This window comes from Balaenoptera physalus (assembly GCF_965194825.1).
Source record: "Balaenoptera physalus genome assembly, chromosome: 13".
Taxonomy (NCBI): Eukaryota; Metazoa; Chordata; class Mammalia; order Artiodactyla; family Balaenopteridae; genus Balaenoptera; species Balaenoptera physalus.
This window is the reverse complement of record NC_138892.1, coordinates 10,054,443-10,080,953: the sequence shown is the minus strand read 5'-3', so window position 1 is coordinate 10,080,953 and position 26,511 is coordinate 10,054,443. Positions and strand designations below refer to the sequence as shown.

The 26,511-nt window shown below is 39.7% G+C and overlaps 1 protein-coding gene across 2 annotated transcripts in view; it reads right to left on the bottom strand.

The window, feature by feature from the left end:
- Positions 1 to 816: 816 nt before the first annotated feature.
- Positions 817 to 26,511, bottom strand: part of FAM227A (family with sequence similarity 227 member A) — a 100,759-nt gene continuing 75,064 nt past the window's right edge. For both annotated transcript variants that reach the window (XM_082420043.1, XM_082420044.1), the window contains 3 exons: positions 19,902 to 20,042; positions 9,487 to 9,621; positions 817 to 3,728 (listed from right to left, as the gene is read on the bottom strand). In XM_082420043.1, coding sequence (XP_082276169.1) covers positions 3,689 to 3,728; positions 9,487 to 9,621; positions 19,902 to 20,042 — 316 coding nt within the window. In that variant the 3' untranslated portion in view covers positions 817 to 3,688. The remainder of the gene's footprint in view (positions 3,729 to 9,486; positions 9,622 to 19,901; positions 20,043 to 26,511) is intronic.

The following is a 26,511-nucleotide window of genomic DNA, read 5'->3' as shown; positions in this document are numbered from 1 at the left end:
ATGTGATTTTATTTTCCATTTATAGACGTATGATATAAGTACACATAGGCATGGCAACTATGCCAGACTCATAGTACAGTTCAGCCATTTACAAGCTATGTGGTCTGGGGGAAAATTTATTTAAACCTCTTTGTGCTTCAGTTTCCTCATGTGAAAACCAAGAATAGTATTGGTACTGAGTTGTTGTGAGAATTAATGGGTTAAGATACTTGATGTATTTGGGCTGCTGTGTGGAAAATGGATTGGAGGGGGCAAGGGAGAGGGCAAGGAGAATACCTAGGAGAACACTGTAAAAGTCCAAGACAGGGGCAATGTTAGCTTCAACCAAGAAAGGCCTCAGTTTGAAAATAGAGAAAATTGTACTTCATTTACAGGGCTATAAGAGAAGACAAAATAATCTGTAAAAATATGCTTAAAAGTACCTAGTCCCCAGTAATGCCTTTAATGTTTTTAAGTAAAATGTTATAATATCCCCATCAACCAACTTCAACAATTTTCAACACATGGCCAGTCTTGTTTCACTTATACCTCCAACCACTTCCTCCCTTTCATATTATTTTGAAGCAAATTCTACATGTCATATAATTTCTTCTGTAAATATTTCAGTATGTATCTCTAAAAAATAAGGACTCTTTTTAAAAACATAACTGTAACACCATTATCACACCCCCAAAATAATAATTTTTAATATCAAATATCCAGGCAGCATTCAAAAAACCAATTGTCTCATAAATGCCATATATTTTTTAAAGCTTGGATCAACTGGGGTCCAAAAAATGTCTGCATGTTGCAATTTGTTGATGCTTTTTAGGTCTCTTAATCTATAGACTTCCCTCTCTTTTTCCCTTGCAACTTATTTGTTTAAAAAAAAAATGGAGTCATTTGCTCTGGAGTTTTCCATAGCCTAGATTTTGCTGATTGCATCCCCTTGGTGTTAACATGCTTCTCTGTCCTTTGTATTTCCTATTATGATAGTTGCAGCTAGAGTCTAGATCAGACCCAGATTTGATTATTTGGTAAAGACTATTTCATAGGTGGTATTGTGGTCTACCATCAAGAGGCCTTTAATGGCTTTTTATCTTTTGGGGATGTAAGCAGCCACCTAGATCCATTAATTCATTAGGGTTTGCAAAATGGTGATATTTTAATTAGGTGGAATATTTCTAAAAGAGAAACTTCCCCTCATCTCTTGTTTGCTTACCTGCTAATACAGTTCATATGGGAATGGCATGATAAACGCTGATTTGTTTTATTTGCTAGTTTTCAAAATAATGAATTGGTTCCCTAGTATCCTTCAATGGTGACCAGTTAATTTTTTTAAAGTAATGATATGAACGTATGAGTGAAAACATGTTTGACGTGCTTCAGTCCATGGCTATTATTATTATTATGCTTAAATTGTCCCATCTTAAGCCAATGGGATTCTCTCTAATTTGGCTACTGAGTCTTTCTGACAGGACTCTCATCTTTGGTAGCCTCCTTGCTGTCTAGTATGACAAGATGTTCCATGTTCATTTCATGATTTTCCTGCCCTAGATCTGGAACCAGACACTTCTTCAAGGATCCATGTATCCCTTTTAGTGCAAACTGTACTTCAAAACCACAGTCCAGGTCATTGCTACTTGGTCAGTCTTTATTTCTAGGGCATTTCAATGGACAGAGTTAGTAGGTTTCTTTTGTTGTTTGTCTGTTTGCTGTTGTTTTAAAGCTTTAAGGAGGTATAAATAACATACAAGAAACTGAATATATTTAAATATTTAAAGCCTGTATATGGTGTGTGAACCTGTGAACCCTGCACCACAGTGAAGATAGTGAACATAACCACCATGCCCAAAAGTTTTCTTGGACCTCTTTGTATTCCCTTCCATCCTCTCCTCCCCTCCCCTCTTCAGCAACGAGTTGTTTGTTTTTAAAGATAAAATATATCCTCAATTCATAATCAATTCAAAATCAGGACTATAGCATTTTAACTTCATTTCTTCTAGTTTAACATCTGAATTTCCTTACTTCCATGCTGAGAATACTGGTTCCCAGCCACAGTAGGAATGACAGAATTGGGGTATTACACAATTACTCATTTGCTTTATCCCACATTACAGTTAATGCTTCTTAAATGTTAGTTCCCTTTGACACTCTACCCTCTCTCCACCCCCCACTTATAAAGGGCAAAGAATTCTTCACCATGATTTTCCCTTGTAATACTTACAAAGAGCAGAGTCAGATCTTTTCATCTTGAACTTCCTGAGAGGCCTATGGTTATGAGTACTCAGTAATTTCTGGAAGGGGTCTGAGCAGGGATTGTCTTGGACCCAAGCTGTACAAAGGAGTATCCTGAAAGACATGTCCTGGTTTACATGCTCAACATGTCCTAGTTTCAGGAGAAGAGTATACCTTTTAACAGCAATGGTAACAACAATGACAACAATAACAATAGCTGGTAGCAATTACCAAGTGAAATATGCTAAGCCAGGAACTTTGCATAAATTATCTCATTTAACTATCACAACAGCACTACCTTCCTAGGCAGGCATTCCCTTTCTGCATTCAAGAAAACAAGTTCAGAAAAGTCAAGTCACAAAAGCTACTAGGCCTAAGGTCATATATCTACTATGAAGCAGAGCAGGGATTCAAAGCCCTGAATTTTCTGGGGCCAAAGCTTGAGCTCTTCCCTTTTACCTTTCTTTCATCCCTTTACCTGGGTAATGTTCTCCAAGAGGGTCCCCTAGAATTACACTCAGGTTCAAGTGAAGATGTTTATCTGTGGGGGACATCATAGGTCCCAAGAATATACTTAATTGCTTCCTGGTTCAGGCAAACGGCGATTTGCTTGATTTTTTCCCTCTTGGCTGGGTTGGGCAGACTGTTCTAACACAGACCACGTTACTCCCTTGTGCCCAAAGGCCCAAATGATAGAGGCCAAGCCCCTCAGCCAAACTGCAGGTCCTTCTACACACTGGCCCCTGTACCTCTGAGCCTCAGTGAAGTCTCTCTGGACTTGGTTTTTCTTGGATTCCACACAAACCTCTAGCACAGCATTAATGCATTTATTGGTTTACACATCCTCCGCCTCTTCCAGACTGTGTGCTCCTTAAGGTCAGGGACTATGTCTTTTTTCATCTCTGTATCAACAGGACCTGGTATGTGCAAGCATGGTATAGGATAGATACCTAGTGAATGCCTCCTCAACCTCTCTAAGCCCCAGTGTCCTCCTAGGAGAAATGGAGGTAACAACACCCACCTTGGGGAGAGAAGGGGGCAGGAGGGTTAATCTGAGATAATGTTTGAAAAGGATTTAGAGCACTTAGCACATAGTAAGTACTCAATAAATGATGTCTCCTATGATTACTGTTATATAATACATATAATACATACTAATATATACTCTATAGTGTTGTTATTAATAAACAAGTGAATGAAAGAATTAGTAAGCAAATGCATGAATGAATGAGGTGACTTTATGTCTGTTTAAATCCTGACTTTGGCCCAGGGTAGGAGAGGACTTTAATATTCTTTGTCCCATGGACTGCGAATGACTAAATGTATTGCAGTATAATTTTTTATTTGTTTGTTTTGTTGTTTCTATTTTAGATTAAATCCAACAACATGTGCAGGCTTCATCCAAAAAGTTCTTCTGATTCTTGGATAAGGATTCATGCAGGTGAGCTGGAAGGTGAGAGGATAAGGAAGACTACTTTTTCTGCATTGGTTTTGACTTCTTGATGACCTTTCTGTGGATGAACCATAAAGATACAAACAGAAACAGATTAAAAAACCATTGTGAGCAAGAGAATGAAGAAAGGAATCCCCAGGATTATATAAACAGCCTGGAAATCAACCACTTAGAGTGAAGCAGATCAGAAGGCTGGGAAATGAAGGTGGAATTGATAGATTATGTAAAGTGTCTGAATGTACTGGGAGACTTATACAACCAAGGGAAAATTTGGAGATAAACTGAGGTGAGTACATAAAAAAAAAAAGAAAGAAAGAAAACAGGCAGATTGAAAAAGAGACTTAGTTCCAGGGATAGCAAAAAGTTTTGCAAGAAATAAAAATAACCAAAGTATACTCTGTAGCTCATGGCAGTGGTGTTGATAGTATAATAATGCTGATTAATGATCCAACCAAAATCACAACAGAGACACATTGGGAGGATGGGAGAGAGGAAGTGTGTGCAAGTAAGAGAGAGCCCAGTCCTCACTTTTCCTAGTGTGAATTCAATAGATAATGCCTAGCACTAAAAAATAAAGGAGCCAGAGCACCATGGTATTTAGACATATGGAGGAAAACAAATACCAAAACAATCGGTTAAGAAAGTGGAAAGTGGGCTTCCCTGGTGGCGCAGTGGTTGAGAGTCCGCCTGCCAATGCAGGGGACACGGGTTCGAGCCCTGGTCTGGGAAGATCCCACAGGCCGCGGAGCAGCTGGGCCCATGAGCCACAATTGCTGAGCCTGCGCGTCTGGAGCCTGTGCTCCGCAACAAGAGAGGCCGCGATAGTGAGAGGTCCGCGCACCGCGATGAAGAGTGGCCCCCGCTTGCCACAACTAGAGAAAGCCCTCGCACAGAAACGAAGACCCAACACAGCCATAAATAAATAAATAAAAATTAAAAAAAAAAAAAAGATATCTTATAAAAAAAAAAAAAAGAAAGTGGAAAGTGTTGCTGGGGAATGGGAAAGCGGGTCCGGAGGAGTGCAATTTTTTGTAACAAGCTTTGTAGAACTATTAATTAGTTAATTTAATAAGCCTTATATTCTGCTTTGCATTGGTTAATTCAATCAGTTAATTTAATGTGCCTTATATATTACTTTGCATCACGCACTGTTCTAAGTGCTTTCTTTACAAATGTTAACCAATTTAATCCTCATAACAACCTTATGCTATACATAATATTATCATCCCCATTCTACAGATTAAAAAACTGAGATGCAGAGAAGTTAAATGATTGCTCAAGCTTACACAGCTAGTAGGTCATGGAGCTAGGATTAAAACCCAGGTGGTCTGGCCCCAGAGTTGCCTCTCTATTTGATTCTTAAAGGATGAATATGTATTACTTTAATTAAAATAAAAACAAAAATTAAAAAAGTGTGATTTTTAAGAGCCTTTATTCCTAACTTTGAGTATAGACAGACAAAGTTCTAAAATGTAATAAGTTATTTTTTTCTATAAGCAATTAACTGGAGCAGAATGCTAAACACACATTAGCTAATCATTAATTCCCTCATCAAGAATTTGCTGAATCCTGGGAATTCCCCGGTGGTCCGGTGCTTAGGACTCTGCACTCTCGCTGCCAGGGGCCCAGGTTCGATCCCTGGTTGGGGAACTAAGATCCCGCAATCTGCATGACACGGCCAAAAAAAAAAGAATGTGCTGAATCCCTACTATGTGCCAGCCACAGGAACAGGTGAAGGAGACTCAATGCTTAATGATAAAAGGCCCTTGGGAGACTTACAGTACAGAGAGGAAGACAGACAACTCCATGACTACAGTAGGACATATTCGGTGGAGTACAAAATAGGCAGTCACTAGGGCAGTCTGGGGAGATTTCCTGGAAGTGACAACATCTGAGTGGGCTTTAAGGGTCAGATAGGATCTAGCCAGATGAAAAAGTGGCCAAAGTATGTTCAAGGAAGAGGAAAGAGCAGTGGATACTTGTTAAAATGAACTGAATTGGTTGTTTCCTCTTCCATTCTAAATTCTAAAATGGATGTCAAAAACAATAGTATTAAAAGCCCCTCTTAACCTGGAGATTCCATAGCCTAAACCAATGGGGTGCAAACCATGCTGCTATACTCCAATATCAGTGGCTGTTTCTCTAATCAAAGGAAAAAATGAATTGATAAAACTTTCTTCATATTAAGCTTACCTCTTTTTAAATATTTATTTATTTATTATTTATTTATTTTGGCTGCGCCGGGTCTTAGTTGTGGCATGCGAACTTATTACTTGCGGCATGCAAACTTATTAGTTGCAGCATGCAAACCCTTAGTTGCGGCATGCATGTGGGATCTAGTGCCCCGACCAGGGATCAAACCCCAGCCCCCTGCACTGGGGGCGCGGAGTCTTACACACTGGACCACAAGGGAAGTCCCAACTTTACCTCTTAAGCCTTGTTAGGCTGTAGCCCAGGCCCTGGAGTCTGACTACTGGTTTCAAATCCTGGCTCCACTGCTTACCAAATGTGAGCACCTGAGCAAGAGTCACTAAGCTCTCTAAGCCTCAGTTGCCTCAGTTGTAAAATGAGGATAACAACATCCCATATCTCACAGAAGTGCTGTGAGAATTAAATAATACACGTATCATGCTTAGAAGAGAATAAGGACCTGGCAAACACAACTGTGTTGTGTGCTCAAGGTGATAAAAACAAATGAGTAAGTAAAAGTTATAATTAAGAGAAAAGTTAGTTGTGATTTCTTAACATATTATGTGTTATGTTATTTTAAGATAATCTTAGTCAATAGTCCTTTATTACCAAAGTAATTTGGTAATATTTTTATAGGTTTCTGCAAAGAGCACTATGACTTCTAGTTGTCCTGTCCTTGACAGATGGGAGAATCAAGGCTCTGAACTCAGGAAAATGCCGAGTAAGTCAGCATCTGATCCTTTACCCTTCAGTGCATGTGCACTTGAAGCTGGCTTCGTCCTCTATTCTAGCGCAGAAACTATGTGAAACAACTGCTGGATGCTTTCTCAAAAATGGGTCTGCCCCAAACCTCCCAGTCCAGAATGTTCCAATGTAGTTCCTTGCACTGCTTTGGGCTCAGCAAGTTTTCATGGTATGGAAGGTCTGAGAACTTTGAGGAGAAGTGCTGAACCCTGATCTTCTGTGTGTGTGTCAGGGAAAGCTTCCTGGAGGAGTCATTATTTGCACTGACTTTGAAGAAGCAGGAGGAGCTGGCTGGGGAAGGAGGCCAGGGGTAGGAGGGGAAATTTTCCTGCAGAGGAAGAAGCTTGTGCCAAGCATGGCCTGGAGGTTGGAAGAACTTGGCCTCTTAATGCAGCTGCAGGGGCTCAGTGTGGCTTGAAAGGTGGTTGGGAGTGGTGGGTGAAGACAGAGGAGAGAGGGGAGGTGGGCAGGGCCACCTCATGAAGGTCTCGAGTCTAAGAGTTTGGATTTTATCCCTAGGATCCTTAGGGGATGAGAAGAAACTGCAGGTTTTAAGCAAAGGAGTAGCCTGATGAGATATGGATTTTTGAAAGAGACCCATGGGGAGCCTGGGCCTTAACTCAAGTGAGTCTTAGTTGCCTCCTTTGAAAAACAAGAAAAATAGGGGGACTTTCCTATTTTTGGTTAAGAATCTGCCTTCCAACGCAGGGAACGCAGGTTCCACCCCTGGTCGGGGAACTAGGATCCCACATGCCACGGGGCAACTAAGCCCACATGCCGCAACTACTGACCCCGTGCGCCACAACTACAGAGCCCACGCGCTCTGGAGCCCACCTGCACAACTAGAGAGCCCACGCACCACAATGAAAGATCCCGCGTGCCGCAACTAAGACCCCACGCAGCCAAATATAAATAAATATTTAAAAAAAAACCAAGAAAAATAAAATTTACCTCACAGGACTGTTCTGAGACTTCAATAAGATAACCGATGGAATATGCCTATCACAGGGCCAGGGAAAGCTTCCCTTCAATTTCCCTTCCAGTGTTTTTAACAGGAGGAGCAGGTCTGCTCTTCCTCAGGCTCCTAAAAGTCTGGGGTCACCAGTATTTAACAATCTCTGAAAGAGGTGTCTAGGGGGACATTTTTGGACACAGGCTGTGCCCCACCTGAATGTGAAACTTTTAGACTTTGGAGGCTCTTCCCTATGAATAAGAACTTGTATATTTTCTGGAGCTTCGACATTTCAGCCCCCATGATGGGTAAGCACAGGGTAAGAACTGCCCTAAGAGATGAGAACCCAGCTGGTCCAGGGCTCAGAAAACCAGGGAGTCTTTCTGGGCTAGGCCAGACCAGTGCTCTCAAGCAGGCTCGAAGGCTTCCTTGATTAAGGAATGTAAGAAGCTTATGAAAACAATAATATATTGCCTATTAATTATTGACAAGTTCTATGCCAGACGCTTTATATGGGTTAGCTCATTTACATATTAACAAACTTCCACATTTTTTATGGCCAAGGAAACAGGCCTGGAGAATTTAGGTAACTTAACTGAAAGTCACAGAGGGGGCAGGGCAAAGATTCAAAACCCCAGATCTTTTTAGAGTCAAAGCTCCTTCTACTGCTTCATCTTCTCCTGTGGGGGAAACTAAAAGGTAACTCCCTTACCTGGTTAATTTTTACCTGGGGTTTATCCAGAGTAGTCATCCCCACCCATAGATGGATCCACAATGGATCTATTATAGGAGAAGATATTGGAACTTCTATTTATATATTTTTATCTCATTCTTTTTAATTTCTATTTTCTGTATGTTTTATATTATAGTATACATATTATATTAGCATAGAACTATATATATTATTACTGAATAATTAATATATTATTAGGGGCTGAGTTCTCATAAATGTTTTACTAAGAAAGATACAGGATCAAGAAAGCTTGAGGACTACTGATCAAGTGGTATAGTCAGGGTTTCACATAGAGGTAAATGTTGGCCGGAGACTTTGCAAATCCCGCAAAGTACATACATACTCCCTTCATGGAGACCACCATCTGCCATCAGGACTTTAAAAATCCAAATATGGCCACGTGGTTCCCTGCTTAATATCTTTCGTGGCTCCCCACGACTTAGAAAATAAAATCCCTTCATGATTTGTCCAGGAATCTTCTCCAGGCTCACCTCTCCTGGAGCCCCTCACATACTTTCTTGACCTCCTGCCACATTACTTCCTGCCTCTGAGCCTTTGCCTTTACCGCTCCATCTACTGAGAATGCCAACCCCTTGCCTCGTCCGCCTCCTCCTGCCTTACAAGCACCTTATCTTTTCTAGACTCAGGTCAAGGGACACCACTTCTATAAAATGTGTCTGCATGGCTCCCAGGCCATTGCATTCTTTGTCTCCCTTGTCTAATAGCACTTCTGGAACTTATGGTATTTATTTGTTGATATATCTGCCTTCTCTCTATCAGACTGTGAGCCCCTTGAGAATAGGGACTGTGTCTTATCTACTGTTATTTACCCAGGGTCTGCTGCAGGGAACTTTTGAAACCTCTCCAAATCTGGGCTTGTTGCTGTATAAAATGCACTGGATAATCTCTACCTCATATGACTGTTATGAAGGTTAAAATGAGGTCATGTTTGTATCGTGTTTACCTTAGTGCTTGGTACAGAGTGAACAGTTAGCTAATGGTAGCCATGATTATTATATTATAATTTAATATTGTTAGCACGACTAAAAGTAGTGACCTAAGCAAAAATCTCCCCACTCCTGCTTTTCACTCAGCCTAGGAAAAACTATAGTGGAATCTTTCCCCTATCCTGGGAACAGTTATTTCTATTTCTCAGTATTTGGCCACAATTTTATTTTTCTCCTGTTGTTGTTCTACCTGGTAGCAGAAATATCAGAGATTTTGTAGGGGCTTCCTAGCTCCAGGGAAGAGAATTCATCAGGGCTTGATGGTGAGAAGGAAGAGTAGTTCAACTTCTGTTTCCATTCTCTTTCCCTCTCCTCCTTTTCCTTCCTGTGGGGGAAACAAAAAAGACATCAACAAAAATCGGCTCAAAAATTCAGTGCGATTTCTTCAAAGGTTTCAGTAGAATCTTGATAGGTATTGAAAGAAAACGTTTACAAATCAGTCAGTAACATTGGCAATAGCAAATAACTGAAGCAGAGTGCTGAATACACTGCAACGACTCCCTCATTCATCTTCTAAGTATTGACTGAGGACCTGTTGGGTGCCAGGCCCTGCACTAGGCCCTGGGAAAAAAAGGTCATCTAGGGCAGTATTCCTGACCTTAAGGACAAGCCTCAATCTAGGGAGATGGACAAGCAAATCTATAACTAGAGTAGGCTACGTTCTGTGGCATGTGATCAGGAAAGCACAGGACAATACCCTGAGAAGGCAAGTCAGGGAAGACTTCCTGGAGGTGATGCCTGAACTGGGTTTTAAGGGTTAGTGAGGGGTTAGCTAGATTAAGAAGTAGTCAAAAGGGAAGGGGAGGGATGGACTGGGAGTTTGGGGTTAGCAAATGCAAACTATTATATAAAATGGGTAAACAACAAGGTCCTACTGTATAGCACAGGGAATTATATTCAATATCCTAAGATAAACCATAATGGAAAACAATATAAAAAAGAATGTATATTTATGTATAACTGAATCACTTTGCTGTACAACAAAAATTAACACAACATTGTAAATCAACTATACTTCAATTAAAAAAAAGAAGTAGTTGAAGGATAGTCAAGTCTGAGGGAATGACAATGATATTGGTGAATTAAAATAGTTGGCTTTTTGTATTTCTGAGAATCTAATATGGATATCAGAAAGACTGCTAATGAGTGACCATTGAACTTATAGTATTCCATGGTTCAAACAGGTGGGCCTCAAGCTAAACTCCTAGTATAAAAAAAATGTGGTCTTTTTCTGGTTTGAAGGAAAATTTCGACTAGAAGGTTTAAGACTGAAAGTTTTCCTTGGCTAAATTTCTTAACTCATTAAGCTTTGGTTTCTTCATCTCTGAAATGGAGAGTATAACACCATCTATCTGTGATACAGATGGTTAGTTAACAACCCATCATCCACTCTCCCCTTTTACTTTAGCAATGGAGCCAGATTAAAAAAAAAAACCCGACACACATTTCCCAGGCTCCTTTGAAACTAACATCACCATGTGACTAATATCTGGCCTTTGAAATAAACTGGTAATGTTATATGGTATTTCCAGGGAGGTTATTAAAAAGGGAGAGGGTAATAGGAATTGACTACACATGGGCATGAGGGAACTTTCTGGGGTGATAAAAAAGTTCTAAAGCTAGATTGTAGTAATTGTTGCAAATCTCTGTAAATTTACTAAAAATCATTGAATTTTGTACCCTTAAAGTGGGCAAATCTTATGGGAAATTGTACCTCATTAATATTATAAATATTAATTATAATATTTATAATTATATTAGAATTATAAATAATAATAATTATTTTAATAAAAGAACATTTTAAATGTTTTTTAAACAATATTTTATTAAAAAGAAAGAAATTGCTGAAGCCATGTAGTCACATTCTAGCAATGAGACATAAGTGGAAATGTTGTTTGGGACTTTTGGAAGTGCTCCTTAAAAGAGAATGTGGTTATAGATTAAAAGTAAATGAATGGAGAAAAATATACCGTGCTAACACTGATCAAAAGAAAGCAAGAGTAGCTATACTAATTTCAGACAGAGCAGACTCCAAAGCAAGAAAAGTTATCAGGGATAAAGAAGGGCATTATATAATGATAAAGGGGTCAGTTCTCCAAAAAGACATAACAATTCTTAACGTGTATGATCCTAACAAAAGAGCATCAAACTACATAAGGCAAAAACTAATTGAATAGCAAGGACAAATAGATGACTCCACTATCATATTGAGAGACTTCAACACCCACTCTAATCAGAAATGGACAGATCCAGCAGGCAGAAAGTCAGCAATGACATAGTTGAACTCAACAATACCAACAATCAAATGGATGTAATTGACATCTGTAGACTACATCACCCCAAAACAGCAGAATACACATTCTCCACAAGCTCACATGTAACATTCCCCAAGACAGACCAAATTCTGGGCCAAAAAGTATACCTTAACAAATTTAAAAGAAATCACATTATGCCTGCTCTCAGACCAAAATGGAATCAAACTAGAAATCAGTAACAGAGATAGAGCTGGAAAAATTCCCAAATACTTGGAGATTAAACAACATACTACTAAATAACACGTGGGTCAAAGAAGAAATTTCAAGAGAAATTTAAAAATATTTTGAACTAAATGAAAATGAGAATACAACTTATCAAAACTTGTGGGACTTCTGGAAATGCTCCTTAAAAGAGAATGTGGTTGCCGAGTGTGCTGAAAGCAGTGCTTAGAGGGAAATTTATAGCATTACATGCATATATTAGAAAAGAAGAAAGATCTGAAATCAATCATCTAAAGTTTCCACCTTAGGAAACCAGAAAAAGAACAAATTAAATTCAAAGTAAGCAAAAGAAAAGAAATAATAAAAATTAGAGCAGAAGTCAATAAAACTGAAAACAGGAAATCAGTAGAGAAAATCAACAAAACCAAAATCTGGTTCTTTGAAAATATCAATAAAATTGATAAGCCTCTAGCCTGGCTAACTAAGAAAACAAGAGAGAGGACACAAATTACTAATATCAGAATCATGAACATTAAAAAGATAATAAAGCAGTACTATAAACAACTGGTCCATGAAATGGACCAGTTCCTTTTTTTTTTCAGCCTCACTGTGCGGCTTGCAGGATCTTAGTTCCCCGTCCAGCGATCGAACACGGGCCCCGGCACTGAAAGCACTGAGTCCTAATCACTGGACTACCAGGGAATTCCTGGACCATTTCCTTGAAAGACACAATATGCCAATACTCACACAAGAAGATATAGACCATATGAATAGAGCTATATATATATTAAATAAATTGAATAAAAAATTAATAACCTTCAGAAACAGAAAGTACCAGGCTCAGATGGATTCACTGGTGAATTCTACCAAACATTTAAGGAAGAAATTATACCAATTATCTACAATCTCTTTCAGAGGATAGAAGCAGAGGGAATACTTCTTAACTCATGCTACTAGTCAAGAATTACCCTAATACCAAAACCAGACAAAGATGTTACAAGAAAAGAAAACTATAGACCAATATCTCTCATAACATAGATGCAAACATACTCAACAAAATATAAGCCAGTCAATCCAACAATGTATAAAAATAATTATACACTGTGACCAAGTGAAATTTGTCCCAGGTATGCAAGGCCAGTTCAGCATTTAAAAATCAATTAATATAATCTGACACATCAACAGGCTAAAGAAGAAAAATCACATGATCATATCAATAGATGCAGAAAAAGCACTTTAAAAATCCAATACCCATTCATGATAAAAACCCAGCAAACTAGGAATAGGGGGAACTATCGCAACTTGATAAAGAATATCTACAAAAATATGCAGCTGACATCATACTTAATGGTGAGAAACTTGAAGCTTTCCCACTAAGATCAGGAACAAGGCAAGGATGCCCCTCTCACCACTGATTTTCAACACTGTACTGGAAGTTCTAGCTAATGCAATAATACAATACAATACAGTAAAACGTATACAGATTGAGAAGGAAGAAATAAAACTGTCTTTGTTCACAGACAACATGATCATCTATGTAGAAAATCCAAAAGAATTGATGAAAAACTTCTGGAACTAATAAGTGATTATGGCATACTTGCAGGATACAAAGTTAATATAAAAAAGTCAGTCATGGGAATTCCCTGGCGGTCCGTGCTTTCACTGTCGAAGGCCTGGGTTCAATCCCTGGTCGGGCAACTAAGATCCCAAAGCTGTGTGGTGTGGCACCCCAAAAAATAAAAATAAAATAAAAATTAAAAAGTCAATTTCTTTCCTATTGATATATATCAGCAATGAGCAAGTGGAATTTGAAATTAAAAATACAATACCATTTACATTAATACCCCAAAAATGAAACACTTAGGTATAAATCTAACAAAATATGTATAAGATCTGTATGAGGGAAATTACTAAAGCTCTGATGAAAGAAATCAATGAGAACTAAATAAGTGGAGAGATATTCCATGTTCATGGATAGAAAGACAATATTGTTAAGATGTCAGTTCTTCCCAACTCGATCTGTAGATTCAATGCAGTCCTAATCAAAATCCCATCAAGTTATTTTGTGGATATCGACAAACTGATTTGTGAAGTTTTTATGGATAGGTAAAAGACCTAGCATAGACAACACAATATTGGAGGGGAAAAACAACACTGGTGAACTGACACTATCTGACTTTAAGAATTACTATAAAGCTACAGTAATCAAAACAGTGTGATATCAGTGAAAGGATAGACAAAGAGATCAATGGAACAGAATAGAGAGCCCAAAAAGAGACCCATATAAGTATAATCAACTGATCTTTGACAAAGGGGCAAAGGCAATACAATGGAGCAAAGACAGTCTTTTCAACAAAAGGTGCTGAAACAACTGGACATCCATGTGCAAAAAAAAAAAAAAGAATCTAGACAGAGACCTTACATCTTTCATAACAATTAACTCAAAAATGGAGCATACACATTTTGAGCAAAACTCAAAAAAAAAAAAAAGAAAAAAAAAAGAAAAACTATAAAACTCCTAGAAGGTAACATAGGAGAAAATCTAAATGACCTTGGGGTTGGTGATGACTTTTTAGATATAACACCAAAGGCTTGATGCATGAAAGAAAGAATTGATAAACTGGACCTTATTAAAATTAAAAACTTCTGGTCTGCAAAAGATAATGTGAAGAGAATGAGAAGACAAGCCATGAACTGGAAGGAAATATTTGTAAAAGACACACTTGATAAAAGATTGTTTTCCAAAATATACAAATAAGTCTTAAAACTCAACAGTAAGAAAACAAACAACTTGATTTAAAAATGGGCCAAAGGGACTTCCCTGGTAGTGCAGTGGTTAAGAATCCGCCTGCCAATGCAGGGGACACGGGTTCAATCCCTGGTCTGGGAAGATTCCACATGCCGCGGAGCAACTAAGCCTGTGCGCCACAACTGCTCAGGCTGCGCTCTGGAGCCCAAGAGCCACAACTACTGAGCCCATGTGCCACAACTACTGAGCCCACGTGCCACAACTACTGAAGCCCGAGCGCCTATAGCCCATGCTCCGCAACAAGAGAAGCCACCACAATGAGAAGCCCCCAAAAGATCTTAACAGATACCTCACCAAGGAAGATATACAGATTGCAAATAAGCATATGAAAACATGCTCCACATCACGTCATCATGGAAACACAAATTAAAACAACAATGAGATACCACTACACACCTATTATGGCCAAGATCCAGAACACTGACAACACTAAATGTGGAGCAAGAGGAACTCTCATTCATTGCTGGTGGGAATGCAAAATGGTACATCCACTTTAGAAGACAGTTTGATAGTTTCTTACAAAACTAAACACACTCTTACCAAAGGATCCAACAATCACACTCATTAGTATCTACCCAAAGAGCTGAAAACTTACATCCACACAAAACCCTGCACACGGATATTTATAGCAGCTTTATTCATACTTGCCAAAATTTGGAAGCAACCAAGACATCCTTCAGTAGGTGAACAGATAAACTATGGTACCTCCAGATAATGTAATATTATTTAGTCCTAAAAAGAAATGGGCTACCAAGCTATGAAAAGACATGGAGGAACCTAAAATGCATATTACCAAGTGAAAGAAGCCAATCTGAAAAGGCTATATTCTGTATGATTCCATCTATATGATATTCTGGAAAAGGCAAAACTATGGAGACAATAAACAGATCAGTGGTTGTCAGGGGTTTGATGGAGGGAGGGATGAAGAAGAGTAGCACAGAGGATTTTTAGGGCAGTGAAAATACTCTGTATGATACTATAATGGTAGACACATGTCATACATTTGTCTTAACTCATAGGATGTATAACACCAAGGGTGAACTCCAATGTAAACTATGGACTTTGAATGATTATAATGTGTCACTGTGTGTTCATCAGTTGTAACAAATATACCACTCTGGTGGGGAAAGTCCATAATGGGGGTGGTTCTGCGTGTGGTGGGGCAAGAGTGCATGGGAAACATCTGTACCTTACTCTTAATTTTCCTGTGAACCTAAAACTCCTCTAAAAATATATTTAAAGAAAGAGAGAGGGAGGGACAGAGAGACAGAGATTGAGAATGACGTTAGCCCTCTTCTTCCCTTCCTTCTTATAGTTTCTGGTCTGGAAAACAGACAGGTTGCCTGGAACTCCAGCAGCCATCTTGGTGGACCATGAAAGTCCCAGAGGAAGGATACCAAGGGCTAGGATGGTGGAGCCTGGCTCCCTGAAACACTGTATCAGGCTATATCGTCTACCTTCAGACTTCTTTTATATGTGAGAATCAACCTTTGGGCCATTGTTATTTTTAATTTTTCTGTTATATATGACTAAATAAAATCCTAATTTATATATTACATCAAAGAATTGTTCTGAGAGTCAAAATGAAAATTGGAACTTTTTCTTGTGCTTTTGTTTTGCTTTCTGGGGAACTTAAAATAAAGAGGCTACAGTCTTGGGCATAGTAGATTAGTAGAAAACAAAAATAGTTAAGCGGAAGTTGGCTCTACTAAATGCAGGATCTTTACCCCCCTTTCCTTTCCTCTGTTTCCAGAATGCCATTAGCCAGGCATATGTCCCACAGGCAAATGACTGGAGGATTCTTCTCCTAAGAAACTGAATGGCTTCTGAGAAAAGAGCACAGATGCTGATATTTGAGAGTTTCTCAAATGAGAAAGCTGGCTTGCTTCCTGATCATGAAAAAAAAGAGAGCCAACAAACTGAGAAGCCATGACCACTGATACCAACTTCCACTGTCAGCTAAGACAGCCCAGGGGACTTCCCTGGTAGTCCAATGGCTAAGACTCTGCGCTCCCAGTGCAGGGGGCCGAGGTTCCATCCCTGGTCAGGGAACTAGATCCCACATGCTGCAACTAAGAGTGAACCTAAAACTAAGAGTTCTCATGCCACAATTAAAGATCCCGCATGCCGCAACTAAAAAAAAAAAAAGATTGCTGCGTGCCGCAACTAAGACCCAGCACAGCCAAATAAATAAATTAATAAATATTTTTTTAAAAAAGAAAAAGACAGCCCAGGATTATCAATAATTTAAGGAAAACCTCAAACATGAGAGTTCAAAACAAGAAAACAATCAAAAAATCTAAAAAGGTACCCAAGAAAAGGAACCCACAGAAATAATATGGGGGTCAGAAACTTTAAAAATAAAGATTAATGTTCTCAGTAATAGATGAAAATATTGCACGCATGAAAAAGAATAGGATGCTATGAGAAAGGAACAACCAAAATATAAGAAAGACCTCACTCTAGGAAATTAATACTACAGTAGAATTTTAAAAATTAAAAGAAGTCATTGGAAGATAAAATGTAGAGACTCTTCTCGAAAGTAGGACAGAAATTCATACAGATGCCAAGAGGAGAATAAAAATAAGAAAATTAGAGAATCAGTCCAGGAGGTATAACAACTGAGTATAACAGCTCCAGAAAAACAGAGCTAAGAAAATAAAGGGAAGAAAATTACCAAAGAAATAATAAAAGAAAAATTTTCAGAATTGAAGGACACTACTCTCCAGTTTGAGAAGGCTTCCCAATCCCAATGAAACATATTAAGAAAAAGAGTCATACCAAGGCACATGATTGTGAAACATCAGAATAATAGGGAGAAAGAAAATATCCTAAAAACTTCCACAGGGGTTGGGGGTGGGGAGAGTGGAGGTGACATACAAGACCATAGTAATCAGAACGGCATCAAATTTTTCAACAGCAAAACTAGAAGGTAGAAAAAAAATGTTTTCAAAATTCTGTGGAATATTGACTTTGAACTTAGAATTTTATCCCCAGCAAAACATTTGTCAAATATTAATCAAGAGCAAAGTCATTTTGGACATGTAAAGACTAAAAAAACTTTCTATGTACCTTTCCCTTGAGAGTTACTAGAAGATGTGCTCCAGCAAAATGAGTAAGTAAACAAGAAAGAGAAAGACATGTGACCTGGGAGACTCCAACAAAGTGAAGTTGACCAAGGGAAGCCCTAGGATAATGGTGAAAAAAAGCCCCAAAATGATAACTGAGAGCAGACCTTGAGCACACCAGTCCAGACTGGAGGAGGATGAGGGCCTGAGAAGGAGAACTCCAAGATTAAAAAAATGAAGAAGAAATTATCAGAATATATTCTCACTTTCAGGATCTTCTGCCACAACTTTTTCTTAACCTTAGGAGTCTACATCTGCTTGCAATGGAGAGGAAAAGGACAAGCAGCTAACTGCATCTGTCCTGGTTATGATCACGTTACCTAACAGAATATATTAATACGATATACATAGAATATATATGATACATTTGAGAATATGGAAAATGATGCTGCTTGGTTTTTAATAGCTTTTAACAATCTGGAAAACCTTATCAACAGATAACGTCTAAAAGGAAATCAAGAAATGCATATGTAAGCATGTTATTTAGAATAATGGATGTAAATTCCAGAATTGAAAATTATAATTTCTGTAGACTCTTGGATGCCTGTGCACTACAGGACGGTGGAATCCAGAAGGTGGCATGTGAGACCCTCTGATGCCCCTCATTGTCTCAACTCTCCCTCACTCTCTAATCAGCCAGACCCAATTGCAGTCTGGTAACTTTTAGCTCTGCAAATTGGCTTGAACATCTCCCTGCCTAGAGTTCCAGCCCATTCTTCCCCTCCCCCCTTGCCTAGCAAACATAAAGAACTGACTGCTCCTTACTCTGTTCTCTGTTGAAGTCCTCTCTTAGGACCTATGCAATTTGTTGCATGTTATCTATTTACATATCTTTTTCCTTCTTCTATACTATGAGCCCTTGAGGGCAAGAACTTTTAACTTATTTATTTCTTTGCATCCTTAGTGCCTGGCATAGTAGGTCTTCAGTCAATGTTTACTTGGCTTCTCTGTGCCTCAGTTTTCTATTCAGTAAAATGGGTGTTATGCTATCTAATAGGGTTTTGTTGAGATACAAATAAACTGGGCATGTTGTTTTTGTCTGATGGCATCTCACCCATTCTACCCCATGTCACTGACTTTGCCTTGTCCTCTCAGGCCGCAGGGACGGTCAGGTCTGGCTAGTAATAGCAAGCACTGCTTCTTCCTGAACACAGTGTTGGTTCAGAAAGGATGTGTGGATCCATGAACCAAGCAGAGCCATTGAAACTGAGAAGGACCCCGTGGGGCTCCTGGGCACAAAAGCCTTTTTGTCCCCTGTTTCTTGTAGGCAAGACTCTAGCCTCCATGACCTTCCCTGAGTTCCAAAGGGCAGAAGAGCAGCCAAGAAACCACCTGAGGCAAGATTAAAGGGACCAGAGAAGCTCATCAAGATTAGGAGATCCAAGCTGAGATTAAGGGAGTGCAGGCCCTGCACACACCCTAATCTTTCTTGTCAGCAGCCCTGCCCTTGAACTATTGCTATAAAACTCCTCATCAAATCCTCCCTGGTTGGGACACACAGTTTCGAGGGCAGGAGCCCTCTGTGTCCTCCTTTGCCTGACAAAGCAATAAATCTATTATTTTCTACTTTACCCAAAATTCTGTCTCAGAGATTCAATTCGGCACCAGTGTACAGAGGCTTTGTCACCTCTGTCACCATCAGAGACTTTTATTGAGGCTTGGTTTATGGAGGCTGGGAGAGGGTATCTCTCTTCCTGTTAGGTCATGCACTTATAAGGACATAGGGTTGGGGCTGTTCTTGGCCCTCTTTCTTTCTTTGAGGGCAGGGGCAGCTTGAAAAGTAAGCCAGCACACAGAGGCAAAGAGGGTCAAGAAAGAAAGGGAGAGAATCTGAAAATATCATTGAGCCCTTAGGTCCATCGTGCCTGCAGCCAGCCTGAATGTGGCCTTCCCAGTTACTGAAGCCACGAGATTTTCCTTCCACTCAAGCTGGTTTGAGCTGGTTTCCTGGCACTTGCAACCTATGAGCTCTGACTCATAATACACTCCGTAAAGTACGAATGCTTGGCATAGAGGAAGTACAAAGTCATTGGTAGCTCTTACTACTACCATTAATAATAATAAAAATAAAGTGAGAGTTGAGTGACTAACACATAAAAGTGAGTGGACTTTTATGTGTACTTTTCCACATATTAATAATTCCTAAAGTGTTCACATTTCCACTTTTCCCACGGTCTTCGTTCAAACAAACCTCAAAAGAAACGCAATCTCCCCCTGACGGCTTCTTCTAGATTTCTTTTCAGGGGAGTCCTCAATGAAGGTTGAAGGCTGGATGAACATGTGGTTCGCCTGTTTTTTGTCTTTTGCTCTTTGATCAATACTCTTCACCTCCCTGTGGGGAAAATCACAAAGACACATGGAAAAAGACTAAAGAGTCAGCGTTATCGTTTCACTCTATTTTCACATGAAAAGAGAGGCAAATATTTACCAATTCATTCATTACATCTGTCAAGAGCAACTGACTGAAGCAGAAAGCTGGCTGCACAGCAGCAACTCAGTCACTGAGCCCCTGCTATGTGCTGGGAGTCATATAGCCCTGGGGGACACAGAGGAATAAGATGTGGGCCCTGACTCAATAGATCATACTCAAATTAGGAAGACAGGTGAGGAAAACCAACGGTCTGAGAGAAAGCTGAAGCATGAGCTCGAGGGTAGGCTGAATTCAATTTGGGGCTCTGCCATTTGCTGTGTGTTCTTGGGCAAGTTACTTAACCTCTCCTTGCCAGTGTACTCATCTCAACATGGTAATATAATAGAACCTACGGTAGTGGTGAGGATTAATTGAGTTACCATAGGTCAAGCGATTAGCACAGTGCCTGGTACATAGGAAGTGCCCAATTAATGTTGCTTGCCGCTGCTGCTGTTATTATAGGAGAAGATTTTCAGTGGAGCATGTTCAGGTACGTTTGGGGTACACAATGGAAATGCTGAACTGCAAGATATACCAGCTGATCTGTGAAGTGTGAGTGGACCTCCACTCGATGAAGAAGCAGGTTATGGACATTCAAGGCAGCCAAAATAGCAATAAATATACATTCAAGTGAATTAAGATGCTGTCATATACTTCTCTGCTGCTGCAGAATAGATGTAGAAAGACTGGTGTTAAGAAACTAGTGTTGAACTTGGCCTAAACCAGTGGTTATTCCAACAGTGAGGGTCTTTCCCCAAGTCAAAGGAAAAAATTGTGTTGACACAGAATTCTCATTTTTGGCATCTTCTACCACAACTTTTTCTTAACCTTTTGGAGCCTGCTTCTGCTTGCAGTGGAGAGACAAAGAACAAGCAGCGAACTGCATTTGTCCTTGCTATGATGACATTTTCTAACAGGAAAACTTGGTCATAATTCCTTGATAATATTTTCTATATTGTCATTTCTTGATTTGTTGAAGCCTAGACATGTCTTAGGCTCCTATTTTCCACTAGTAGAAGCATCTTTAGCTTGTATGAGAGAATCATATGTTGAAACATTTCATAAAACTCTGCAAAGGGCATTTTGAATTGCGGGTGCTTTGCCCCCATGCAAGTTTAAGGATCAGGGCTCCGAACTCACAAGGAAACTAAGTTCTGCAGCAGCAACTGACCCCGCTCCTTCATTGTACAGCTCCATCTGCATGTGCCAGCTAGGCTCTCCCTCCACCTAGAGCAGAGATCCCAGCGAAACAGCTGCCGGATCGCCTTTTCTAAGGGAGACCGCTCTAGGCCTCCCCAGTGGCAAACTTTCCAACTCCAAGACCCAGTGCTGTTTTGGCCCCTGCACTCTTCATGGTGTGGGGGTCACACATATTACCTCTAATAGCCGTCATTTGCTGAGTACTTCCTGTGAGCCAGGCACTAAGCTAGACGTCTCCTTTAACCTCCACAACTACTCTGTGAGTAGTGTCCCTGTTTTGTAGATGAGGTATCCAAGCCTCACATGTGCTAAATGATGGACCTAAATCATACTGAGGGTGAAACAGAGCTGTTTCTACAGCTTTGGTCTATCCAACGTCAATGGCAGTGCTCCCAGCTGATATGCTACATTAGGGGAACAAGTGGTAATTGATGTCCCAAAAGAGCCCTAGCCCACCTACAAGTATCAATACTATTCCACATGGGCATTTGTCACCTTTTGATCTTGTTATGGCCACCATTAAAAAAAAAGATAGTGTTCAAAAATTTAAACATATATAAAAGTAAAGAAAATTGTATAATTAACATCATTTACCCATTATCTTGCTTCATTAGTTATCAATCTGAAGTCAGTCTTGATTCATCTGTTACTTCCTTTGCCTCCCACCCCAAATGGGTTATTTTAAGGCAAATCCCAGACACCACATCATTTCATCCATAAACACTTCATTATGTATCTCTTTAAGACATGATTATTATTATTATTTTTTCTTTTTTAAACTGGAGAATGTTTTAGAATCACTAGGAAGGCCTGTCTGAACACAGATGGCAGGACCCCACGCCAGACTTTCCGATTCACAAGTTCTGGAGTGAGGCCTAATAATTCGCATTTGTAACAAGTTCAAAGATGATGTTGATGATACTAGCCCAGGGACTACACCTCAGGGAAGCACCAGTACGGTCAAGTGAAATTCTGGGGGTGAGGTCCGGCGCTCTGTGTTTTTTTTTGTTTTGTTTTTTGTTTTTAAATTATTTATTTATTCTTATTTTTATTTATGGCTGTGTTGGGTCTTCATTTCTGTGCGTGGGCTTTCTCTAGTTGTGGCAAGCGGGGGCCACTCTTCATCGCGGTGCGCGGGCCTCTCACTATCGCGGCCTCTCTTGTTGCGGAGCACAGGCTCCAGACGCGCAGGCTCAGTAATTGTGGCTCACGGGCCTAGTTGCTCCGCGGCATGTGGGATCTTCCCAGTCCAGGGCTCGAACCCGTGTCCCCTGCATTGGCAGGCAGATTCTCAACCACTGCGCCACCAGAGAAGCCCCTAAGACATGATTCTTAAAACATAACTACAAAACTATTATAATGTCTTTAAAAAAGGGAATATACCAATAAAAGGAATTTCTTAATATCATCTAAAACCAAGTCAGTGTTCAAATTTCCCCAGTTATTTCATAATTGAGATAATTATCTCAAGCGGTTGATTTAAGTCAGGATCCAAACAATGTTTTGATTAATATATCTCTCCAGTATCTTCTAAACAATAACAGCACCTCCTCCCTCTTTTATTTTCCTTGCCTTTTATGTACTGAAGAAACCAGGTTATTTGTCCTACAGAATTTCCCATTCTGGATTCGCCGATTGCATCCCTGGAGTGCTTGACAAGGTCCTCTGAGCTCTGTATGTCCTTTAAATTGGTGGATGTAGATGGTCACCATTTTTTAAAAGTTTCTTGAAGTATGACATACATACCAAAGTGTGCACAAACTCTAAATGTGCACCTCAAGGAGATTTCATGTACTGAGCACACCCATGTAACCAGCTCCCAGATCAAGAAACAGAACATTGTCAGCCCCCTAGACGCCCCCTCATACCCCTGCTCAGTCATACCCTACTTTCCCAAGGGTACCCCTGCCCTGATGTCTAACAACACGGATGTATTTTAAGGCCACCATTTTTTTCTAGAGACACAACTTTGAGAATCACTTTATTAATAGAGGCCATGCTGAGTTTCTTGATAATACCTTATCTAACAAAAAGTGGATGTATTTGGCAATGTAATTGCTAACACATAATTACAAAGTTTCTCCTGACTTACAAAATCTTTACTATAATTCACCTGATAAGGATGTCATTATTAAAAAAGGATTTCCTTATATATTTCTGAAATAAATATTCTGTTGGCTTAATCTGTTTTTTTTTTGTTTTTTGTTTTGGCCACGTCACATGGCTTGAGGGATCTTAGTTCCCCAAGCAGGAATTGAACCCGGTCCCTTGGCAGTGAAAGCGGAGTCCTAACCACTGGACCACCAGGGAATTCCCTCTGTAGGCTTAATCTTGAATATTCTGTATGAATTTAATGTTAACCCTAAACTATTTTTGCCTTGTTAATGCCACAGCTGGGTGTGGCTATGGGGCTAAGTTCTGGCCAATGGAATGAAAATGGAAGGTGCATTTGTGACTTCCAGGAGGAAATCCATCTTCCTTCCTACTGGCTGGAATGTGGACCTGATGGCTGGAGCTTGAGCAGCCATATTGGAACATGAGGCTGAGGATTATGGAGCAATAAGATAAAAGGAGCTTGGATCCCTTACACTGTGAACTGCCATATTTACTGGACTCCTTTTAAATGAGAGAAATAGATTTGTATCTTGTTTTAGCCACTATTTTGTGCTCTTCTGTCACTTGAAGCCAAACCTAATTCTAACTTATACAATCATTTACTGTGGGCTTGGTTATGAAAAGGCTTTACATGCCTTATTTTATTTGATCAATACGACCCTACAAAGTAGGAAATACTATCTTCATTAAATCAGCAAAGAAACTGAAGCTAAATGACCTATGTGACAGATCAAATATCATAGAGCTAGTAAGTGAAAAAGCCTATATTCCGGCTGTAGCCTCTGCCATTCATGGGTCCCACCCTCAAGAATTGTTACAACTATTGGAAGAGACAGACATTACAAAACAATGTTTTGTAAACAAAATAAAATGCCTGGTGCATAGAAGGTGCTGAAAATGTTTGCTGGGACAATGAACTACAGAACAAACAGCATAATGAACTACAGTAACAGAGGCAGAAGCAAAGAGCCCTAAACAGCAATTCCTGTGCCCTCTCCCTTAACCCACCATGACCTTCTCCTCCCTCACCTGCACCTCCAATCTCTCCCTCTTCATATAGGCTTGAGTCTTCCACCTTATTTTTAAATAGCCCTGTTACCATCCAATCTTGCCTTTTGATTCAGAATTTTGCTCCTCTGCCTCCTAGTTATTCCCCCCTCCCACCCCCACATGGGGACTCATACCTTCCCCTTAATGTCCCATGTTCTAGTGTCTGACTGCTCTCTCTACCAAAGCACCAAACCTATCTCAGCCCCAAGTTTCTGTGTCTGGCACTCACACTGCTGATCACTACTTCCCCTTCTTCTCTCAGCTTCATTCTCTGTTGGTCTGCCTTTATATATAAGCTCTCCTCCTTCCTTCTGGTCACTCCTTCTCCCTCTACCCCATACTCTATCCTCTCCCACATATGCAGTTGCCCTCTAAGGTTCTGTCCTTTGACCTCAGCTTCCACATCTGTAAAATAAGGATAAACAACTGTGCCTATTTATACACACCATTTTATAACGTGATTTGGGGGCCGTTAATATGTTGTGACCATCTTTCCTTGTAAAATAGAAATAGATCAACATCATCATTTTTTTGTCTGCAGAGTATGCATGTTTGATAGTTTATTTAACCAATCATCTTTTGATGAAAGTTTAGGCTGAACTGCATTGCTGTGCTGGTGCTTAACAGGTGTGTGTGTATGTGTTGTTTGTCTGTGTCCCAGCACATTTTAGAAATAACTTCATTGTATCACTTTGCATAACAAAGTATTTATCTATGAGTTCATATTTTTCTTTCTCTCATACTATGGCAGATACAGATGGCTGTCTAGCCAACAGCAATTCCCCCCTTTCTCCCCTGCAAACTGAATCCAGTTTTGTTTTGGATAACAAAGTGACCAGTTCTGGTCTAATCCAGTCATGAAAATCTCCTTCTCCTTTCTCAGATACTTCTCAAGCTTCTCTTTCACGGTGGCCACATGAAAGAGTTATGGGGGCAGGCAGAGAAGACATGAGAGACAAAGAGTGAAAAAAGAAGGTGAGCTCCTTTTTACCAAAAAAAAAAAAAAAAAAAGCCAGCTAATAAAAGCAGGAGGAATAGTAGACGTAGAAAATCACTATTTTGCAACCCCAAATGTAACACCTGATTCAGGCAAAGACTGTGGATGGACGCTAAAACCACTGGATGAAGGTTGTTGGGAAAGCATATTCACAGTCTCAAAGAATCACACCGTTCAGTACTGACTAATTAGAAAGGCAAAAATGTAGGCTTACAACGGAGAGCTCTGGCAGAGACCACCTTAAACAAGCAGTGGGGCAACCCGACATTAAGTTTCTCCTTATGAGGTATAACATGAATTTACAAGGTCTCTGTGAAGTATTCTTGGCAAAAAGACTTAACCTGAATCTAATCAATCCTCTAGTATAGATCCAATGTCCATCTTATAGGAAATATGAGATCAATTGGAACAAGTTAAATGATACCCTGAAGAAATAATCAGAAAAATCCAGAACGTGGCTTGAGCTTTTCAAGAAAGTCCATGTCATAAAAAATAATCATAATAATAATAACAAAGCTGGGAGCCAGGGCACTATCATAGACTAAAAGACACCAAAGAGAGAACGTCAAAATACAATACCTGATCCTTGACTGGATCCTGGAGCAGCAAGTAAAACCAAAAATGGTACTTTGGGCACAATTGGGGAAATTTTTATTTGACCTAATTATTAGAGAGAGAAGGAAAATGTGGCAAAGTGTGAATAATTGGTAAACGCAGTGAGGGCATAATGGTGTCCATGGCACTGTCCTTTAAACTTTCCTGAAAGGTCTGAAAAATTTCTAAATAGAATAAAAATATTGAAGAGGGAGAAGGCACAGGAAAATGTTCATAATATGCTGCTAATGGGGGGGGGGGAAAGTCTAAAAATAGTCTGACAGTGCGATTACTACTTTTGTTTAGAGATCCAGATACATGTGTCCAGGAAAAAAGATTGGAAGAATTTATAGAAAAATGTTGGCCATGTGTACCTGTAGGTGCTTTTCCAGGGTCTTTGTTTGTTTTCATTGAGCATAAATGTTTTTGTAGTTA